Source organism: Phalacrocorax aristotelis, chromosome 10 (assembly GCF_949628215.1).
Source record: "Phalacrocorax aristotelis chromosome 10, bGulAri2.1, whole genome shotgun sequence".
In the NCBI taxonomy this organism is placed as follows: domain Eukaryota; kingdom Metazoa; phylum Chordata; class Aves; order Suliformes; family Phalacrocoracidae; genus Phalacrocorax; species Phalacrocorax aristotelis.
Genome location: NC_134285.1, coordinates 11,517,196 through 11,541,337, shown reverse-complemented (window position 1 = coordinate 11,541,337; position 24,142 = coordinate 11,517,196). Strand labels below are relative to the sequence as shown.

General features: G+C 36.6%; 1 protein-coding gene across 2 annotated transcripts in view; it reads right to left on the bottom strand.

Annotated features, from left to right (window-relative positions):
- SHISA9 (shisa family member 9) overlaps positions 1–24,142 on the bottom strand; it is a 195,395-nt gene that overhangs the window by 166,034 nt on the left and 5,219 nt on the right. For both annotated transcript variants that reach the window (XM_075105232.1, XM_075105233.1), the window contains exon 3: positions 19,746–19,873. In XM_075105232.1, the coding sequence (XP_074961333.1) occupies positions 19,746–19,873 (128 nt within the window). The remainder of the gene's footprint in view (positions 1–19,745; positions 19,874–24,142) is intronic.

Here is a 24,142-nt window from a genome sequence, read left to right as displayed (position 1 = left end):
TACTAATGCCCCCCATTCCAACTATCCTAAATGTTGTTTCAAACCTGAAACTATTGAGGGCAAAAAATATAAATTCTGGTTTAGATCAGTAATATCAGCTGCACACTAGGATCATATGTAGGCACTAGAAAGAATATTGGAAGACAAAAAATAAAAGATATAACAAGCAGATAGCTTTTGTTGAGTAATAAATCTGCAACACTGTATATGTAGTATTTACAGCTCATTGTCATTACGGACTGTCCATAACTAATGGAAAAGCTGAAAAGTATCTTTTATATTTACATGATTTACATCCTAATTCTCTATTTTCTTCAGTCACAATGTGCTTTACCTCAGCCTCAAAGCTATGCCAGCCACCCTGGCTCTCAGTGAGTTAAAGCACCACCTGAGCTTGCTGTTACAAGGGCAACTTCGGTGATGCCCTGTTCTTCCTTCAAAAAGGGCTCCAATCCCTGATACTCACTACAGTTCCTAAAAAAGATGGTGCAGCTTTAGCTATTTAAGGGAACTTCTGGCCAACTGCACCAATTTCCTGGCCCTTCTCATCCCAAGCCATGCAGCTGGGTAGGAATAGGTCTGACAGTCTTTTCCATAGTTTGTAAATGGTACATTACAAAAAAACCCACAGTCCACATCCTGGCCAAGATAGAGCTAAAATATTATGGATCAAAGTAAGACTGATAAGTTTCCTGCCAGTTGTATATAGATCTGTGGGAGCTACATGTAACTGTGGTTTGCTGCAGAGGTTATGTCAACACAGTTTTTGAAGCAAAACCCAAAACCAAGACATCCCAAATTAATGCCAACAATAATTGTGCCACACCAAACTACCATGTATTCACTGCTTGTTTGTGTTACGCTATGTATATGCCACATTTTCTATAGAAGAACTACCAGTATTAAGGAACCGCTTCAACATCTTTTCACAAATTTTCAACATCTTTTAAGAATAAATTTGAAGAAAAATAATTAAAGCTGTGATCCATCCTGTACATTATTTATTAGAAGTCTATCATCCAGGAATCAGACTCACTACTGAAAACTTTAAAACATTATTTTACTCTCAAGACACAGTATTTATCTGTTTATATCAGGTTGGCAAATGCTGTTTGGAGGAGATCAAAGTTTAGGAATATCAGGATAGATCTCACAGAATAATTTGGCAAAAGACATGTGAATTGATCAGTCATGCACAGATATTCAGGAAATTAACTGATGTCCTGAATCTCCCTGCCACATACGCGATAGTAATTTATTTGTGTGTCTATCTTTATCTAGAGAATGAAAAATAGAATAGCTTTGAAAATGTAGCCTTGTCTGTCTTGCTTCAGCCTTTGGTTTTGCTGCTGAAACTTCTAAATGTGCAGTTGGAGGAGGGGAGAAACAGGAATTTCTGATGTAGACATTTGTCTGGTAGGAGCTAGATGGAACTGCCAGCTTATTACACATGGACCACTGAACACCAAGCAAAGACTACTCTCTCCCTCCTGCACATTTGCAGTGTCTATGGATGTCATCATATAGTTACTTATCCTATTAGCTTAAGGGAAAAGCTCTAATTGCATTCACACAAAAGCAAAATCTTCAGTATATGCTGTTTCCATTAGTAGTATTCTCCTTTGTCCTACCATCAGTTAGGGTTTAACAGAACTCTCAGGATTATAAGCATATTTTACACTTCTGGTTTGTATTAATATATGGTACCAAAGCAAGTAAAGAAAACAATACACAAGCATTGATCATTAAAAAAACTTGTCACTAAAATAAAACCTTCAGTACAGAAGGATAGCAGCATTTTGGCTTCACAGCCCACATGCTGATTATAGGAGCTGCTGGGTAAAATTACAGGACTTGTATTATACAGGATGTGTCTCTATAGAACGTAGATAGTCCTAATAGAACTAATTTCTTCCAATGTGAGCATATTGCTGGTGGATCAGTTTTGCCCACTCACTTTTCCCTTTTTTCTCCCGCAGCAAGGGAACTTAGGTACCACTGAGATTGCGTGTCGTAACAACAGTGAGAGAGAAGAGAAAGCAGAGGCACACCACCTTACTAGATCGCCCAGTTACTCTGTCAGTCTGTCACAGAATTAGTTCCCCCAAGTAATGATTCCACCCGAAAGGCAGTCAATCAATAAAGCTAACATGCTTCTGTTTAAAAGACTTTTACTTCTGTAAGACCAAATGTGCTCATAAATTAAACATTTGCTAATAAACGCTCTCACCTCTGTTTTTAGCAAGTCTGTCTGCTTAAGAGAACAGGTTACTGACACTATTAAGAAACTGGCAAACTTGTTTCTTTCCAGAATATTTAATGCTCAAAGGATTAGAAATCTTGACAGATAGTTTAGGCTGCAAACTTACCAACTAGCCACTTATACTCGCTACGACTGTATTTAAACTGGCGATCCAGATGTGACAAGCTCCACATTCTATTTAATCACTACCCAGTCCCTTAAGGCGCTTTTTTTTTATGCCAGTATGTTTTTGTCAATGCCTATGTCCACTTCAATAGAAGGAGCTTTTTCGTACACTCAGATTTTATATCTGATCTTTGAACCGTTGCTAACTAAGCTAATTTCTTTAGTGAATTGCACGAAAATTAAAAAACTAGCCTGGGTAGTCATTTTACATTTTTTATATTTTAATATGCTTATTTGAAGCATTATAGATATTACAAAACTTATGGTTCTCCCTTTCTGCCCCCAAAATGAGCTCTTGATTAGTACCAATTCTTAATTTTTTCAAAGTGTTTATTTTAATAACTGTGTTAACCTGGAGTTGCAGGGAAAGTGGAAAGTGTTCTCTAGTCAGCAGCTATGATCCTTGCAGACTGCCAGGATGTTTGTGACCTCTAGAAATCCTTAAGGTTTTGATCAGCATTTCCTTATCCCCAATACTCTGTTGCTTCTGTTTTAAATTACATCACAGTGTACCCAGGGTAGGTAATAATGTTAACGTAAGTGATACAACAGATTGTTACAAGCATCCTTGGATTATGAGATGGGAATATCTTGATTATGTAAACAATAATAGTGTTTATTGTATTATATTTCTGAAATTATTACAGTATTATGCTGATACAAATTATACTGTTGCATCTCAAGTGTATCTGTTTAAAACACAGTGGATGGAATTCAAAGACAATGAAAGACAATACGTGACTTTCCCTAGTTTTGTATCAGGATCAGTATGCTATTCTAACTTTAGGTGGTGGTTTAACCCCAGCTGGCAACCAAGCCCCATAGAGCCACTTGCTCACTCCCCCCCCAGTGGGATGGGGGAGAGAATTGGAAGAGTAAAAGTGAGAAAACTGGGTTGAGATAAAGACAGTTTAACAGGTAAAGCAAAAGCCATGTGCACAAGCAAAGCAAAACAAGGAATTCATTCACCACTTCCCGTGGGCAGGCAGGTGTTCAGCCATCTCCAGGAAAGCAGGGCTCCATCACACAAAAGGGTTACTTGGGAAGAGAAACGCCGTAACTCCAAACGTCCCCCCCTTCCTTCTTCTTCCCCCAGCCGTATATGCTGAGCATGACGCCATATGGTGTGGGACATCCCTTCAGTCAGTTGGAGTCACTGTCTCAGCTGTGTCCCTTCCCAACCCCTTGTGCCCCACCAGCCCACTTGGGGTGGGTGGGAGGGTGGGGAGAGGCGCAGAAAAGGCATGACTGTCAGTAAGCACTGCTTAGCAGTAACCAAAACAGCCCTGTGTTATCAACACTGTTTCTAGCACCAATCCAAAACATAACCCCACATTAGCTATTCTGAAGAAAATTAACCTATCCCAGACAAAACCAGCACACTTTCACATTATTTTGCACTAATTCCTAAGATCCAAAGATACAAATTTCTTTGATTTCTATGCCTGTAGAGTTAATGATTACAATAATTATAAAACATTGTAAACAATGGGTGAAAAGATGATGATGGTGCTACTAAAATAGATTTGATTTTTTCAGAATGTGCAACGAGTTAGTTCAGGGAATCCTGTAATAGTATATACAGATAATATTAGAAAATGCATCTTTCAGAAGGCACTTTTTGTTTATATATTCATATAAAGGTGTATTAATCACGAACAGGATCTTCCCCTGCTAATACTTTAAGGGGAGGCAATAGCAAAATGAGGATTCCTTACACAGCTGAGGAAAAATTGCATTATGTTACCCTCCATTTACCCTTTTGCTCAAATGTCAGTGGGGAACTGAGAATATTATGTGCTATACATATTATTGTATATGTGTATATATACATATATATGTGTATATATGTATATTACAATACATATATATATTACATAGCACATGTCAGGGGTGTATATATATCTTAATGTATGTAGCTATCTATACTGTGGCAGCTTACACATGCTTTGTACATACGTGGCTTAAATTCAGAAATTTGATGGGGAGAGAAGACTGTCATATTCCGTTGTAGAACTTACATAGAATTGCAGTATCTTGATGTGATAAGAATGTTTAAGTATGTAAGAAGGCACAATTATTTGTTTAAAACCCCACATTTGTTATTCTAAGCCCAGTAGCACAACTTCAACCTTTTAAAAATCCATAATACTTTTTCAGCTAGAGCTGGTGTTGAAACTGAGACAAATGTATACTGTCTTTTCCTGTACCACCTTTATGGATCCTTATGCTGCAATGACACTTTAACAGTGAGTTATTTTCTTCCATGCATTTATAAGTGTTTTCATTGATTTTGTAATTAATGATGACCTTTCAACAAATACGGTTTTTTCCGTAACTTACAGAGCATGACATAAATTTACATATTGGTGTTCACTTCCAGAAACCGATGTCAGGTATTAGCTATTTCATTTCATCTCTTCTAGCAGAATTTTTCTAGAATACTTGCCTTGTCACTAACTGTGGCATATCTTCATTACAACTGTCAGGCACAGAAAAGCCGAATCACAAACATGAAGGCAAGAAAAGCTTTGATGGGCGAGAAAGAGATCAAGTGAGAGAGAGAGAGAGATTGAACTGAAACAATAGTATCATCCACTAGGTACAAATCGGGGTGTGGAGAATGAGACTTTGCCTGGCCTGCTTTTGAGTCATAGCTGGGTAAATCATTACCTTATTATTTCTACTGTTGTAAAATGAGTTTGGCTTCCAGGCTTATTTTTGCTTACTCTCTTTCTGATACTATTTATCTGTGGCTTAAAAAGAAAAATATAATATGGTTATCATCCAAACATCTACCAAACGAGGTAAGTTGATACAGTGCCAAATAGTCAGTTCAGGTAAATTTACCCATGGGGGTAATTACTGTTCTGCAGACACAGCTCTCCTGAAAGTTCAGTGAGCTATGTAGGCAGTTCCAGGTGTTACACACTATCTAGTTCTGAAATTTTGAATCCTTTTTGAAGAAAGAATCTGTGAAGCATTTTAAATCAAACCCATTCTCTCTGTGTGCTTTCTGACATCTTCCATGTGAAGTAAGGCTCTTCATTGTCATCTTCCTTTAACAGTTTCTCTCATCCTATAAGTTCAATACATCCTCTCTGAGCAAGTTACCTTTCAATTTGCCACTTCTTTATGTTAAGGCTATGCTGATCCTCATTTGGTAATTCAATCTGCCAGGCTTGCTGATATTGTATACTGTAGTTTGCCAAACCTCTTTTGCTCTGACTGGTAGGGATAGCAGTGGATACAAATTCAGACAGCTGTGGCAGCAGCAATCTACACTATCCAGTTGTAGGTATCTAACCATAAATAAGATAATGTTGTATTGCTGGACCACAGCCAGCTCTGCACTAGGTTCTGCAACACCCTTGTACAATATAAAGCACAAAGCTCAGAGGCACTCAGCTTGCATGCAGTCAGACCGAAAAAAAGCTCAGGTTTGCTTCATATGTACATAGCTCCAGCTGTAAGGCCTCACCATTTTTTATATGAAGGGGGTGTCAGGAACCGTTTCAACAGAAGAGGAAGCACGTACCTGTTTTAGTCCTGTGTACAATGTAAAAAAGCACTCCATATCTTAATCAGAGGAATGCTGGTGAGAATGTCAGAGTTAGGAGCTGTCACTGATATCAAATCCACTACACAGAGCAGTCTGCATACCACTTGCAATTATCTCTCGCAGGTCAAATCTAGTGAAATCCATTATTGTGAGGTCATTTCAAAAGGATTCTTCAGATGATAGAGAACTGATCATGACATACTGACTGCCAGGATTCAGTCATGCCTGTGATGTTGGACTATGACAAGCATATGCTCTAGTTTTAATTTACTGGGATGATAATTAAGATAAAATTATTTCTCTTCTGTTAATTCCTTCAAAGCTGAAAAGACTTGTCAGTAAGTATATGAGAAGAGTATTCTTAAAGTTACTAGCTCATGCTCACCATCTTCCAGGGTGCACTGACCTCAGTCTCTGTATAGGCTACAGGTATATGGGGAAAGTAAATCCACATCTACATACATAGATTTCACACAGAGAAATAAGCACTTACGACTTCTCCCTTTGTAATCTCATAGTTAGTCTCAGATTGCTTAACACCAGAGACTCTCCAACCTTGAAGCTGTGCAGTATCTTTTTTACCAAGAGTGTTGCAAGCCATAGAAGGGGATTAATGGTGCTTTTGAACTGCATTAACTATTGTGTGGATTGTCTACCTGGAAGCTTCTAGAATACACTTAACAGCATGTAAAGTAGAAATAAGAATAATTAGCAATTAATAAAACATCTGCCAAGTTTTGAGCTTTTATTTTCCTCTATGATCTGGACTTCTGACATGTCCCAACTCCCTTCAGACTTTCTTGTTCAATTAATTTAGACACTACAAACCAGGCATCATCCTGATGGATAACTTCTTTGATCCTCAGGGAAGAGGATGTGCCATATATTATTCTATCCTTCTTTTCTTGTTTTTCTGGCATTCCCAACCTTTGATGACTAGGTCTCCCTGTTTGATGATTACAGACTCTCAGAGCAGCATCTCAATATTTATTTGATTTATGGATCCAAATTTCGTGCTAACAATGCCCTGTAGCATTTTATTGCACTCAGTAAATAACTCTAGATTTATTGTTCTTGAAAGAGAACAAGGCTAATGTAAATTTTTTTTTTGTCTACCTGTTACTCCCTCTAGCAGCTTTTAACCAATTTGCCCCTTCTGGTGTTTACTGAGATCTCAAAGATGAGATGTTTCTACAGCTGTTAGGAAAACAAATGGCTGAATGGACACAAAAGGCTGAAGTACGAACTCTACAGTTGTCTTGTTTGTTCTGTTTGCTGCTCAATCAGCGTATGTATACCAGAATGGATAACTCTGAAAAAGCCAGAAAATATTATTCTTTGTCCAGACAAAATCAAGAAACGCAAGAGAAACCTGAGGTGCTCTGTATAGGTCATTGAGGTGCAGAGGGGTTGGAGCAGAGAGGCACAATCCTTCCTCTTCCTGATGAAGAGACATGAGAGGTGGTAAAGAAGAAAGGGGAACACTAGGGTTATTCCAGTGGACAATTTCAGCAGAGTAAGGTACTAAGTTACAGAGACCAGCTTTTCATGGACCTCTTGTCTTCCTTTCTGAAAATCTTTGGGTAATTTTGACACTTAAAAAATCTGAAAATCTTTTCCTATGCATAGAGCAGATAGGTGATACATACTTTGCAACCTAACTCTAGCTCTGTGTCTCTGATTCCAGAGACATCTTCATCTGTGTCTCTATAATTGTAGAAATGGAGGAAATGGTGTCACCTAGGAAATACGGTGTAGCTTGCAAATAAATATTTCAAAGCAGATTTTCACAAGTAAATGTTAATGGCTCTAAAATTCTAGATTATGACAATGCAAGATCATCATACTATAAAGTGTGTAATTTGTATGTGCTTTAAAAGAATCCTGTTTTTTTCTCTCTTGTAATGTTCTTACTCTAAGAAGAAATAAGCCTAATCTATTTGCATATAGTTATTTAGACCTCTCTATAAGAGCTGTAGGATCACAGTCAGAAAAAAAATTAGTTAGGTAATTCTTAGATAGGGGCATTAAATCATTAATATAGTGAACAAGCCAGAGAAAGAGCTACCTTAGTAATATAAATTGTATTTTATATACTTATCCTCTAAAATATATCTGCTAAAATGTGGACATCTTCAAAGAAGCATAAATAATTTTATTTTTAATATTCTTCAAGATTCAGAAGTTTCTGGTAATTGTTACTACTTTTGCAACAAACATTTTTATCCACACCTAGCTCCTGGCCTCTCTATCACCACAGTCATACGTTTGCATGGTTAAGGAATAGTATACTCCTTTCCCAAGGTAAAAATTTGGTTTCCTGGCTTTGATGCAAGAACTTGCATACACAAGATAAACCTCAGACACATACTAGAGAATAAGGAGATGGTTGTTATAAGTGAACTTTTCTCATTACAACTCTTAAAGAGATCTTTACTCTAGTTAAAATGTCTATGCAAAAACCTTCTGCAGATGTCTTATCCCACACACTGCAAGCTTTTTTTCTGATTTTCCATGGTTTCTTGAAGGTCTTTGCTGGGCCAATTATTTCTGAGAGAAACTGTTCCTTTTCACACACCTCTTTTCTTAAGTGGAGGTCCTTAAGCAAGGAGGAGAAGCAGAACAAAAGAAAAATAAAATTTTAATATTATGGGAAAAAAGTAATCAGTTATAAATGTAAATGATTTTGCTTAAAAAAATCATTATAGGAGTCCATGTAACTAAGTAAAGCATTTAATGGTTGTTTAACCACAAAGCTATAACTAGAAAGTTGAAACTGTTCTAATCGAAATGGTGGTCAGGTTTGTTTTGACAAAGGATAAGGAACAGTTCCTCACTGTGCTGCTGGCCGTTCAAAAATTAACTTCAAATTTTAACAAGAATCTGGATTACTCTGGGAGAAATGTAGTGCTCCAACCTTCCAGCTTTGAAAAAAAGAAAAGATAAATCATTTAATTCATTATTATAAATGCAAAATATATTCTTCAAATTAGAGTTAGTCATTTGATGAGGCAGAGCAAAGCTTTTAGGAAAAATTGCATTCCTGATTCTTAGCCCAGCCGCTGGCAGGAATATCTGAGAGTGTGTTGCACAGCAACTCTTTCAGGCCCTCAGATGTATAAAAGAAAGAACAAAAACATATAAAACATGATCAGCTTCCTTAGTTTAACTCCTGGATGAGAATGATACTGAAAAGACTACTCTTCCTTTTTGGAAACTGTTTATAAAGTACTGTTGGTAGGCCACATTCTTTTTAACACCTTCATCTATTAATTTGCTTCCAAATGATATAAACATATTGTTTTACATAGCCCAAACCCACCTGGCCAGACTACCAGACCAGTTAGTCTGTTCTTGGCTAACTACCCCTTTGCAAACATGCTGACTTGGATCCCTCCATACTTGGAAGGGCCTCAGTGAAACAAATCTCCACTGTGATCAGTTCTCTACTCATGTAAGGTTCCAGAGAAATTTTAGACCATTTATGTAAGTGAAAGCTGCCACCTGCAATTCTGTTTTGTGCCAGGGTTCAGCGGTTGAGAACTCAGTACCTGCACAAGCCCTGCAAGAGGCCTGTTCTGCATACAGGAGGGTGACAACAGTTGTTCAACTAGAGCTGCTGTGCTGCCAAAGGGGAGGAGCGTCGAAGAAGAGCATGAAAGATTCCCTTCCTTCTGTGTGCCAAGGGCACGGACATTTTCCTAATTTGCAGACTCCTACACTTCTCTGAAATCAGAACAAAAATGGAAAGTATATCTAGCTGGAAACTACTTCTAGCCTCCTGGCTTCTCAAAACATTTCTCAGGAGGGTTTTATTTGGTAAATTATTCGGTAGTTTTCACTGCACTTCCCCTGCCTAGCTCTTACTACTCTTGGCAATGAACACACATTTTTCCTTCTCCAACTCTGAATTCTCTAAGCTGTATAATGTTTTTTTGCAAAGCCGTGAGATAAACTTCCTGCCTATCCCTTTATCTCTCTCCTTATTCAAGATTAATAACAAAAACAATTCCCCTTGATAAGATATATATGAGGTCGTAAGTGAGTTGTAGTGCCCCTGGGTAAAATCCTTGAGCCATTAAAGACAGTGAATGCTTTACTATAACTTTCAACCAATCAGAATTTCATCTAATTGGATCAAACTAGTCATTACTGTAAGCACTGTCAAAATCCTACATTTGTTGCAAAGCTGACAGACTGTGCCTACCCCCACCTCTGAATTGATCCACAACCATTTTGTCGTTTATGGCTGAAAGTAGTTAATCTTCAGTGCCCCGCTGATAAGATGAAATGCTAGTAGACATTTGCCATATTTTTCTATGTTGTGGTATTCTTTCATATGTTGTCCAGACTTCCTAAAACAACAAAAACTAGCATCATCATGCAGTATTTCTAGTCACAGAGGATGAGCTTGTTACAGGCAACAGAAGAGACAGCAATAGGAAGCACAAGGTTTAGTCTGCCTGGAGAATATGTTAAGAGAAAACAATAAAGCAGTTCAAAAGTGATAAGGAATGATCAGATTTGCCCTCGAAGAGCAACAGTCTACGTAGGAAAGGCTGGGGTTTTTTCCTGGTAGCGCTGTAGAGCATAAAAGGTGAACTAACACAGTGAGAAAAAACTTTTCAGGGTAAAAAACAGGTCTGTGTTTGAGACAGTTTATTGCTAAACAAATTGCTAACTCCAATAGAGCCCAAATTTTGTCATGCACACTCTCTTTTTTGTATACTCATGTATATGTACAAATAACTATTTATCAAATGTGTATTTCCTTTAATTGGTAAGGATTGGATGGTAAAAGACAATAGGATTATTTTGGATTACATTACAAGTTTGTTATAGATTCAGAAGTACAGTTAAATCCTTAAGCTTGCGTGCATGAACATGTTTCTTAAATGTATGAGTTAAAAACAAAAACATGTTACTGAAGGGTTCTTAAAAGCTATTTAAATGTGGTAACTAAAAATTAAAGATTAAATTTATTAGCATACCTAAGAAAACATTAAAATTCACACTGTAATCATCTGGGAATTATTATCAGTGTAGTTTCGTATCATGGTTCCAGAGATTTTTTCAGCCCTTTTTTCTATTATAAAAATCAACAACAAAGCTATTTCATAAATATTAAACACACTCAGTTCCCTTCTTGACTTTATCTTATGATAATAAAACCGGAATCAGAGCCGATGTGGACATTTCAAGGAAAGTTATGATATAAAGCAGAGAACATAGAACAAAGGTACTGAAAATCATTTATGATTGAAACTGTTGATTGAAATTTGTGAGAATACCTCTCACTGAATAGCATATCACAATTGCCTCATAATACTGGGATGTGTATTCATAAGCTTTTTAATGTATGCAGCCAACCTCTTCTACTTTATTTTGTAACCACTATACTGATTCTGCATGATAAAGTTGGTATGACTGAATGAAAAATGAAAAGGGAAGCAATTTTACAGAATGTTAAAATTCTAATAAGAGCATTTTAACATCTAAAATATAATAACAAAGTTTCACACAGCCAGAGACATAAAAAAATGTATCTCTTTGGCTGTGGATATATCAGTTTGCACTAGTTAATGCTTGCGCCTGAATGCATGGACAGAAACTGACGTATTAATGAATTTATGTTTTTATCACTTTTGTTACAAATCTATGATTCTTGAGACAAAACATGAGGGTGGGAGTTAATGGATTTAGAGAGATGATTAAGCTGTAAGTCAACAGTTAAAAATGATACTGTTTTGGCGTGGAAAAGGCAAGTGTAGTTCATCTGTGTAATGATGTTGGCAAACCAACAGTGAAAGCAAAAGGTACTTTTTGTTTGCCTTTCAATGAGGTGACTCATGCCATATTAAAAAAAAAACAAAGGAAGGTATTCCTCAATCTCTGTCCTCTTCATTTTAAGGACCTAAAATCTGGCAGAATAAAACCATAAAAAGGTTGTGTTGTGGTTCATTTTTTGGGTTGGTTTTTTTTTTCTCAAAAACCATGATTCCTACTAGTTTGGCAGTTTCCTGTACCAGTTTTTGACATCAAGAATCCCAGTGACATGAAAGATTGCAACAGGCCTGAAGCATTGGTGATTGATCTTGCTGATAGTTGTGGTTAATAGTGGGAATATTTTGTACTGGAAATTATTCATTGAGAATACTATTATTCAGTGTACCTGTCCAGAAACAAAATACAGCTTTAGGTATTAAATTGAGTAGTACATTATAGGAATAGCACCTCATTAATAAAATTTAATAAGTAAAACTTAGATTGCAAAATGCCAAAACAGTAGAGGATCCTTATTTTTCTAAGCATTGCCTTTGTTTTGGTGAGTATTTGATGACAAGACGCACCTAATAACAAGCACCTGTGGAACTAAATACTTATTAAATAATTACACTGATAGTATGGAAGTAAAAGTGGAACCACAAGGGAAACACATAACTGTTTCCCAAAGCCAAAACACATACAGATATTGAACTTTTCCTCTTGTAGATGGAAATACATCCCTGTACTATTGGGCAACATTTCAAAGTACTTTAATCTGCACCCCAATGACAGCAAAATGAGTCTCAACCTTTATATGTGCTTTTCAAGTCTGCTGATGTGTGACTCAAAGATGCCTATATAATAGTCTAGTACAGCAATGCTCTCTTCTGTTAGAACAATAATTTTTGTTTTATTAAATAATCATGCAGCCTTTTAAACTACATTATAAAGTGTAAAAATATATTATAAATAGTTTTTATTACCATAATGTTAATTATTGCCGCTACAGGATAATGTCAGTGATGAACTGTATTTCTCCCAAATACATTTTACATCGATGAATATTTTTATTAAGATGTGTCAAATTTATCTGAATTAATATCTGACTAGAAGTAAATGATAGGATGCTACGCAGTAATCTAATCTAATTGTTCTCATTGTACAATAAACGAAGAAATAGCAAAAACTTCATTGTTCAGTCCTAATGGAAATGGTTATATGGAGCAGAGCTTATGAAGACCTACCCAATATGGTTCAAAACATACCCCACTGACTAAAATTGCAGGTAGGATGCATAACATGCTCATAGAGTTTCCAATAAAATTGTATCTCACAAGAAAGAAATGTTTTAAAACAAAGAAGAGACCCACTGAATGTATGTAATGATGTTCACAGTTTTATTTGATTATAGACCCAGCATGCAATCCCTCAGTCCTTGTTCATGCAAAATTCTGTGTTTACTATTTGCTGTAGCTTTTTTTTTTTTCTCTCCCATTTGCCAGATTAAGCCAACAGAATGATTCCAAAGGCATGGAATTAATTGTATGGTAGGAGCATTGCTAGAGTTCTGACATGTTATACTTGGTGAAGACTGGTGTAGTTATTAAGAAACAGCTATTGTATATAACATACATTAAAATTTTCAAAATCATCCTGTTTTTCAAAAAGAAAAATAATTGATGAAATGCACAACAGTCAATGACAGATGAGGTATTTCATTTGTTTTACTTCTTGTCTTTCCTAAACAAACTCAGAAGCTCTCATTCTCAGATTGTAATTAACTTCCTTGAAAATACTCATCGGTGTTTCAAGAAGTTTCATAGCATCTTCTCATAAATCAGCATCATGCATCTGAATTAAAATCTGAATGTAAATTAGAAACATTTTTATATTAATGATTGTGAGGCTAAACACACATTCAAAACTGATTAAACATTACTGTCTTACAGTGACTGAGTTGCAAGAGAAATGCATCTTCAGACTCTAAGATTATATGGGAAATTTTGTTTCCAGCATGGAGGCTTTGGACCTCTGGAATGCATTGCTATAGCTGTAATTATATTAACAAAAATTCTATCACCAATCTGCTAATGCTTTGAAGTTGTACTGGTAGCATAATTTCAGTTGAAGTCAGTATCTAGAAATTAATTTAAAGTGGTTTGAAAAGTGGTCTCAAGATAGCTGTGACAAAGCAACTTGCAGCTTTTAACCTCAAACAGAAATTATATTTTAAAAATACAATATTTCTTTTGACATGGCTGGGGATGGTAGTGTGGGCTTTTTCTTGGATGATTGGTTTTGAAACCTGTATAAGTTAAATGTGGAATTTGTCCTCCTTGTTGTATATTACAATCAAAATGTAATAAGTAGACCTCTTGGTGTTAACATAAGTCTACTAGCTTTTAGCTCAGGAATTTAACCTAATTATCAGATTCTTTTGGAATAGTGTTGAAGTGCTTCCTGGACAGATGATAGAAACCCCAGTAAAATGAGTTTTTGCACACTGACAGTGAAGACTAAGGCTTTAAATGGAAACAAATTCCCAGTACTGACTACAGTCCCTTCCCGCTGTCATAGCACTGTAGTTTGTTGTGAACTAAGTACATCCTCCAATTAAGCCAGCCATTTTATTCTTGCTTATTCTTCACTGTCTTAGAGCACTCCATCAGCAGTAATTCTTCACTACTTCTTCTGTGACTGTGCTAAAACTATCTTTTTCTTGGCTGAAAACTTATTAGTGTTGTCCATCTTTTCACACATAAAACATGGCTGGAGCCCTGTCTGTACAGCTCAGCTTTTCTGACTGTACTTCGTCCTTCTAAGTGAGGAGGGGAACACCTAATTAAAGTTTATGAAGAACATAGTCCAACTCCTCTGGGCTAGACCTGTGCATATAGTCAGGCCTAAAAAAAGCATCTTACTGTAATCAAGGCACCTAGATACCAATGAGGCCAAACATACAGTTACTTGCTCAGTCCTCTGGATTTTGTAGCCCTCTGTCTGAACGAGGTTTTTAGTAGAGTTTCAAGGCCTGTTCCACCAGAAGCATATTGTTACAGAGAACCTGCATGTTCTCAATGACCACTTCTACAATATTCTGCAATTCATTGGCCAACAGTTACTGTGTAAGTTAGTTATGTTTTATATACTTCAAGAGCTTTGCATTTCAAATAATAGTACTTCTCTTTACTAAAGTTCCTTAATTTGCCTGTATGATTATTTCCAATGAGCAACAGTAGGAATTATGCTTAGGCAATGTGATACAATGAATCATCTGATCTAAACATGTTTATGTATGTTAAACATAAAAATAATTAGTTTGCCAAAGACTACTGTATTCAACAACAACAAAAAGCATATTCACCAGGAATGAAAGAGACCGCAAAAAATTCCTGCAAATTCTGACTGTATTTTCACAGTATCAAACTGGTGACAGTTTTCCTCACTGGAAAACAGAGGCTGCGCTTCTATTTACAGAAATGGGGGAAAGCACAGGAATATGCAACACAGAATGCTTTTTCCAATATACAGGAACTTAAAAAAAACCCTCTTATTTAAAAGCTTACTGTCTCAACACAGAAACAAAGAAATAACAAAAGTTAACTTCTCATAAGACACCAGTTACAGAAATGTCTTAGCTTTGTTTTCAGCGATAGCATTTGTAGTCAGTAAGTATCCAGGACAACTGACAATAAAACGCAGCAGCAAACATACTATTACCTTGCACATATTTGAGAACAGAAAAAGTAATTTTAATCACATGTGCTGCAAATCCTTGGCCGGTGTGAAAAATGTCCATTTGACACAGGGCAACAATTCTTTGAGTGGTGGTGTGTTTACAATTCACTTCTTTCTTTTTAATGTTAAATTTGAAATGAAGAAATAACCCATACATGTCAAACTAACTAAAAGCTAGCATTTTTCATCTTAATACCTCCATAATCTAGAATTGGCTTCCCTTTAAATCACCTTTATCTTGGGAGTCAGCATAAATGCTTTAAAAATACTAGTGCAAGACTAGTTATTATTGAGGAGAGAGTAACAGCGCTTTTACTGATCATTAGGAAAAATGGCTGTGGATAGCACTACCTTAAGTATTTGTTTCACTCTACTGTCATAGATTATTTAGAAATAATAGCAGTAATCATATTTCAGAAATGAGGATGTAGCTACAAAGCTTCCTAACTCCCACTGCACCAGTGTTATAAACCCAACACGTTAAATAAATTGCTTACTTCTAACACAATAAGTAGAAAGAAAAAAGAGAAGAAAATCTTGAATGCTGCTGCTTTCTTAAGATTCATGAAAGTCAGAGATGAGCAAAACAACTCAAATTCTGCAGGAAGTTTTGCTTTTGGTTTTATGTTTTTAATATAACTTTTAAATGTCCTCTTTTTTTTATTTTATTTAACATTCCCTGTTAGAGACCTTGAATGCTATGATTCTCGGTAGATATCTGCTGCTTTTTTACAAAGCACCACTACATTCTAATGTGGAAAAGTAATGGAAATGTAATGAAAATGGAAAAGTAATCCTAAGTAAAGCACAGTACTGGAAGAAAATTATGACAACTAACAACCACTAAGGACACAATAGCTTTTACTAAAAAGCATCTAGGTTGTATGGATTCAGATGGGCAAAGAAAAAAACCTGTGTTTTTCCAGAACCTCCAATATGGCTGTTCTTTTCTGTATATCAGAAAAGATGGGACAAGAAGCTGAGTAAACTGCAAGATGCAGAAAAGTACTCTCTACTGTTGGCTTTCCATTGGACTGCTAGTTTTGGCAAATAGCTGTGCTAACTGCAAGCAACTTAGAAAATCTTTGTCCTCTGGTAACAAACAGTCCAGAAACAAAACCATGCACATCTTCAGTGTCAGAGATCATGCGAAGTTTGTCATTTTGACGGAGCCTCCCTTCATAAAACACTTCCAGAATGGGTTGGCAGCATCAGCAAAATGTTTTTCAAGAGGGCAGAAAGAGCAAACGAACATTCAAATTAGAATATTTTGAATAATGTTTGGCCTTCAATAGTTTCAGTATTCTGAAAGACACAATATGGAAGGGGTACATAATGCCTAAGAAATTTCTCCTGCTCTCTTCATACCTATGGACCAATGTGAAAAGTACATCAGTCTCAAATTCTTAAGTCTCGTTTTGAGATGGCTAGTAGATAGAAAGTGATAACTTAGAGAACTTTAAAAATCTCAAAGTATCTGATGCTATAATTTTGTATCACTTCATTTTCTCTGTGCAGGTAAAGATCTGGAATAGAGTTTCCATGAAAGCTGTAATTCACCCTGGTTTATTTGCCTGTAAAAATACTCAAAAAACTTGTCACATTTCCAGCACTAGTAGTAGGTAATGCTGCACTGCCCAAGCTTCTGCAAGTAATATCCACTCTTGTAGTGTTTCAGAACTCCACTATAAAATTTCAAATTGCTAAGACACTGGACTTGGAAAATGTGTCTTGATAATTTGTCTTCATAAAGATTTTTTTCTGCACCATAAATTCACATACTCTCAACAGACTTCAAACATTTGTGATGTTCTGGCTAATTCTAATAGGTCATTTAGTCATGTTTTAAGTGAGTTTATGAGATAATATAATCACAACAAATATAAGATAATGATCTACTTGGTATGAAGTAAATGTGTGTAATACTGGTTATAGAATGCCTTGGGTAGTTTCACCACTTGAAGCTCTACTTTTAACAGCACAAAATGATTGACCTGATTCAGTCTTTAATCAACTTTATGAATCAGTTACCATCATAGCTGCTTGCCTCTGAGGTTTCCATCGGTAGGAGGAATGCCTGAGCTGCATGTGAAGCAATCTTGGGACTGCCCCTATTCATTACCCAGTGGACTAAGAGCTCCAAAGCAGCAGTAGTGCTTCTATGTTGTAAACTGCAGTCGTGCAAGAGCTGTTTCACATGGAACTCTTCCATCTGCCAGAGGGCCAAATTCTGAGACAGAGGTGTTACAGATGTCTGGGGTCATCATAAGCCAAGATCCTAAGGTACTATAAAATGTATCTCTTTTTAGTTCCTTGGAGCAGTAACTACGTGGCTCTGAGTTGCATTTATATGCAAGAGTTTATAGAAGCAAGACTTAAATCTGTATTCAAATCCAAGCAACAACTTTAAAGACCTGCTGTGTTATATCGTATATTGTAGTATACAAAGAGTTTTAAGCAAAATATCTCAGTGTGATGATTACAAAAATCTAGATACAGTCAACGTGGTAAGAATCTCTTTACTTTCTGGCTCCTTCATTAATTGGGTTTCTGAATAAACATTTCACATATGAGAGAAAATAGGTGTTGTACCCCTACTTCATTACCATTTGGCACCTTTCTTCTTGAAAACATGGTCACAGGAGGGATCAGAGATCAGCAAAGAGCTAATACACAGAGCAGAGAGAGATACAGTGCATATTCCCATCCTCCTTAAACCTTCAGAAGTTCACCACCTCAGCTCCAGCAGTCTAGAGCAGCTTTGATTGAGAGAGAAGCATAAGTTCCCCTCCAGAAGTGGTGTGTTTTTATACAATTAGGGATGCAATGCTGCAGTATGTATGTACTTCCCCCTCTGCAGTGTAGAACCACACAGGCCCAGGTGGAAGTACTTTGCTGGAGAGCAGTGCAGACAGATTAGGTGTCACACTTCACTATATGTGGTATCTTTATTAGAGGTCACAGCTTTAATTCTCTCCTATTGCTCTGTAACCATGCACATAAGGAATCGCAGCCAGCTTCTACCACAAAACAAGTATGAGGCATACATGCAGCATATAAATCTGCTCTTTCTCCCATTGTTTTTATACCCTTCCCTCAAAAGAACGCAGTAAAATCTCACAATAACAGTGCAGCCCAAATAAAACTCATTCTTTGTCCAAATATAAGCAAATTCTTTGCTTCCTGTAGTTACAGAAAGATAAGGAAAAGACTAGTGCATATACTTTAAATGTTTCAGAATCCAAATACCAATGCAACAGAAGTATATTTGCAGTAAAAGGCACATCTACATTGGTCTACAGCACAGAATAAAGCCATCCACTGCCTAACAACCTAAACCTTCCTGAATTATACCTTTCTCTTTTATAAAGATATTAAACTTGAATTTGTATATATTATCTATAATTTGTATCCATGTATACTTACTTATTTAATATATAGATTCATATAAAATGCATAAATATATATGCAAATTAAAATTGCAGTGGAACTTTTCATCACAAAAGGAAAATGTATCTGAGCATGAGAAAGATCTGTATTGTGGTCAGTACAAGATCACAGTCATACAAGACTGAGAAATAAGTTGCCTAGGACTTCAGAACCACTTGAAATGTCACCATGTTTCCTCTGAAGCTCCAAGGTGCATTTTTTCCTTGCCTTCAATAACATAAACATGTAATAGCAGATACAGAATAAAAATATTATTTAAAACTTAAAATAATAACCTTCCTCTCACCTTTCCCTAAGATAGAAAAAAAAAAATGAACACCACATACAACTTGATGCTTTCCAGGAAAGTATTTAACTATTTTACTAGCGGAGATGATACAACAGCTTAATGAGACTGCTTTCTTATTGGGTGTTACAGCTTTATGAAACATGTTGTTAAATCTTGCTGTAAGCTTAACTATTTGCATTTTGGTATAACAAAACATAGAATAAGGCAAAGCTTGATGAGCTGAGCAAAAGTACCAGGTAGAAGGAGACAAAGATACAAAACCAATATTAGTCAAACAAGACAACTAATTAAAAATAAATATAACTAAGTTTGCTATTCAAAATAGCTTTCTCTTAGTGTTGCACTATTTGCACTAGGAAATCCTAAATATTTCTAATTCTGAAATAAAGAATATTTCTAATTTGCAAGAACCTATGTGCTGTCGACCCTTGTTTGACATCCAGCAATATTTGTTTCATAATGCTCATTTTAGTGCCAGCATTCCAGATATTCATAGTTATAATGTAACTTACGTAAATTATTTGGAGGAGGTCTCGTGTCCATGTTTTCATAATGTTGCACATGTACTACAATGTTTAGGTCTCTTTCCATATGATCTGTTGTACAAGGACCTTGAGGTCGCATAACATCAGCAAGAGCCCTGAAAACCAAACAAAATCAAAGTGAACCTGTTGCAAAATCTGCAAGGCATTACCAATATATTCTAAGGGGTTTTTTCAGTGTGAGATGCAGTCTGTCATAATGTCTGCTGGGGAAACCAGCTCCATGCACAGCGAAATCAGGGAATCAGATTCATTGTGAGACTTTGCACCTAAAGCTCTTTTTAGGTTGTCTTAGACAGTGTGCTAGCAGTAATACACAGAAACACATGAAGTTTGTTAGCTGTCTTGGCTTTGCAGGAACATAATTTAAGCTTGTTAAGACTTGTAGAGTTCTGCCATTGCATGTGCTCAATAATATTGCCATCTTGGTTAAGCTGAGCACCTCAACACCTAGCCCCTGCCTATAGCTTTCACAAACCAGTTATTTTCATATCTAGATTACTAGTAGGGCCTGTCAAAGTAAATTCTCACACATGCATTTGCACAGAGCACCAGACAACACAGTGCTCTTGGCGATTTTCATTCAAAGATGTCACCCAGGTTGAAAGGTCACCTGATTTTCATGTAGAAATCCAGTAGGCTCTTCATGATCAGGGATTTAAGCCTTTGTCATCCAGAACGGGAGATCAAAAATGTCTTCCCTAACTTCTATGAGTGTCCTAGTCATTAAGATGGAGGACAGCTTGCACAGGAATGCTCCTTGCTGCTTTGAAGACAGTTCAGAAACAGGATGAAAGCTTTTTGCTAGCAAAGAGGAAGCAAGCAAAAGGATTCCGAAGAGTTAGGCCATGCCCAACCTGATGCTGGTTGTGGACTTTTTCTGCAGATCTGCAGGAAGTAACTATATCTGAAAGACAGAAAGATTCCTCCCGCTCTGGTGTATTTTCTAAGGACTAGTTTCACCGCTGAGTGTCCTGCTGAGTGTAAGTCCATTCTTAGGCATACAGATAAGCGCACACTCCTGTATCAGCCTTGTGGATCCAGAGTTAGTGACTAAGTTTCAAGCTCTGAAACTCTCAGCATGGCAACATCTAGCTCTGCCTGAGATTCTGGGCTATGGATTTTCACTGTTGACTTCTGTAGGAACAGGATTAGCCCTTAGGTATATGCCATATAGCTACCTGCTGAACTACTGTGCCACACAAAATAATTGGCCCACCTGCAGAAGCTCTTGCCTTAGGCAAAGGAAGGCTATGGTTGTGTTATCAGTGTCTTCAGGGTTCAATGCAGGTCTTCTCTATTCAGGTCAATGTATCACTGACCATTATTTGCCTCCTTTTTGGTTTACTAGTTTTAATTTTTAGACCCCTTGAGCTATTTTTTTTCAGGGAATGGGTGCATTTTCTGGGCACTGTGCCCAGTTTAGTTTAATTTGCTGCAAAATTATGTACAGTGTCGCAGATACTGCATCAAGAAAGACTAGTTTATAAACTAATAAATAAATAAAAATAAGCACAATCACTGATGAAAGCCATGGCAAGTGCCATCTAGCTCCTCCACTGTACTACTGTGACATGAGGATTTCTTAATCAAGCAGCACTGTACTTTTAAGTATTTAAAAGTAGCTTAATTTAAATTACAGACAGAGGAATCCTGAGCTGAATCTTGCTTTCAGATTGCAGCAACATTGCTTTGGTACACAGCTGAATGATACTGATGGTTCATTGTGTTTATGGCTAGCATTATGTTATTAAAGTACTAGTTACAGTTGTGATCAACATGTTACAGAATACTCTGTTGACACTGTAAAAGGCCAGAAGACAGTAACCAAATGATTAATGGTATCAGAGCAAGCTCCCATTTAAAGCAATGCTTATACAGCATAAATAGCAGAGCTGGCCTACACAGCAGAAAAATAAAAATTCAGTAAGGTATGTAGAAAATTATGCAAAAGGAAAGCATTATATTGCAAAATATAGTTTAAAATAAGTGGGGATCAAAACCATTAATATCTAGTCAATTTATGCAAATAAGTCTCTATACAAAGGAAATTTTTAATACCAATATTAATTCTTATTCCAGAGGCAGCAGGACATGTTTCTGGGAAGGAAAGAAATGCAAATGGAAGTTCCTGACTTCAATGTTAGTTAAAGGGAGTTAAAACTGTGAGAGCTTGTAATACATGGATTAGTACTTTCCAACTTTTTGAGAGTGGGTTTTCAGAAATGCTTTCCTCATTGCCCTTAATCTGATGGTAAATATTGTCCACTGTAGACTTTAAGTAACACCCCGTATGATAGCAGATTAACTAGTGCCTGTCAGTGAAAATGCCAACTAAGTTTTCTACCATTTTAGGGTGGCTTTTTTCAAAGGGGTTTTAAGGAATTAACTGTCCAATTCCCACTATATAAAGAAAAAATTAACTACTCACCAACAAGTTCTATTTTTAACAAAACAGCACCTATGTTTATACTGTGTTAGCCAAAGTCTTCTCAGGGCAGAAGAGCTCATATAACAAAGAGCTTGTCCTTATCTTCCACTGATGTCAGGGAGAGTTAAAATGTGTAGCAGCTTATATCACTGAAGTACAAAGAAAATGCTGTACCTGCATTTTGTACTTTTAGGAATTTGCCCATATAGTAAAATGGATAAATGGAGGCTTGTGCCCCAGTACATGACAAAATCCTTGAATAGATGTTTGCTTCGAAAAGTTCCACATAAGCCAACAGGCTGTTACAATACCTTCATGCATTTGTCTTACCTGAATATTGTCACACAGATTTTGTTCGTTATCTAAATAAATTGTTAGAGTGGGTCCCATTGAAAAATTATATACGCAGAAGGTCTTTATCTACAGCTTTGCTATATTGAACGACTTTTTAAGGAAATGCAAAATACAAGATAACCTTCTAATCAGGTAGTAATATCATTAGGCCCTGTGTATTGATACTGATTGCAGTATTACAGAAATGGAGAAATGTTACCTGCACAGTAGTTCACGACCCAGAACTATCCAAGTATCACACACAAAATTTCAGCATTTCTCTTGCCATAAGATTTTTCTCTTTGGATATGTAATGCTGTTTTCAGGTTTATAAAGCATGTGGAGCCAGGCATTTCCCTTATGGGTACAAACATGAAGAAGCTGAAACACAGGTCACTTGTCATATTTTGCCTCCAAAACTGGGTCAAACCCCATAAGGGAAATAATTTCTCACATAGGATTCAGGATTTTGGCAAGCCAGACTATTTTTGGCCCCAGGTACATGCCTTTTGAATGATCAACAAAAGACTTAACTCATGAGCTCAGCACATTGTGAAGGAAGAAAGAAGGGCTCCGATGGTTCACAATATTTGGAAGGCTGCTAACATACTGTCAGAAGCACTGCTTCAAAAAAACAGGAGCTATAACGTACGAGCACGATTGTAAATATTGTCCTTTCGGTTCTTGGTTTGTTTGCACATTCTCCACAAGGATTAGGGAAGAAGACAAAGGTGTGAGTTTATTTACAGAAAAATCTCCTCCATGAAATCGAAGTAAAGCTTTTCCCTTTCTACTCATTTTTGAGAGAGAATTCTCCACTTTAACTGGTGGAGCCTGGAAGTCCCATTGATGTAGTCTTACGCAGACTTACAGAGCTTCTAGATCTGGTTCAGGAGGCAGATCAATTCTGTTTCCTTTTAGGCACAATACTGCCACGTTCATTCCCTTTGCCATATCTGATTACATACACCATCTTATTCCTTTATTCTCTTAGAAAGCAGGGGGTAAAGGAAGAGTTACCCTGTTTGGATACTACTATTACTGCTTATTTCATGGACACCATAGCTGAAAGGAATATTTATCTCCTTTTATTGTCAAGTAACAAATTTTAAAATTAGGAGAATGAAATAAACAAAACATTATCATATGACGTCTAAAGTGAAATATGCCATGTAGAGTTAATACTGTACTCCCTCTCCATTTTTTTCATCTTCCAGATTTACAGTTCCATGCCAACAGTACGAGTGTTTTACTGAAAAGCACTGATCTAACAAGAAAGAAAATGTCAACAGTGCCACACTTGGCCTTTTTTCTCAAAACAAAAGGAAGTAACAAGCTCTCTAATCAAAAAGACAAATTTTGACTCGTTTTTCCTAAAAGGTCTTGCCCAATAGAGATTTTTTCCTATGGATTGTTCACTAAATGAATACACTTCCCCAGTGCCTTTTCATTGTCAAATATTTCAGAAAAATTCAGTGAAATTAATGCAGTGTTCTTGGTTTGTTTTGGTATAGCAGTAAACAAAATGTAATGAAAGGTGACTGTGTAGAAACTAGGCTCACCAAGCCTGTGAAGTTTCCTTTATTAACATTGTACCACTCTT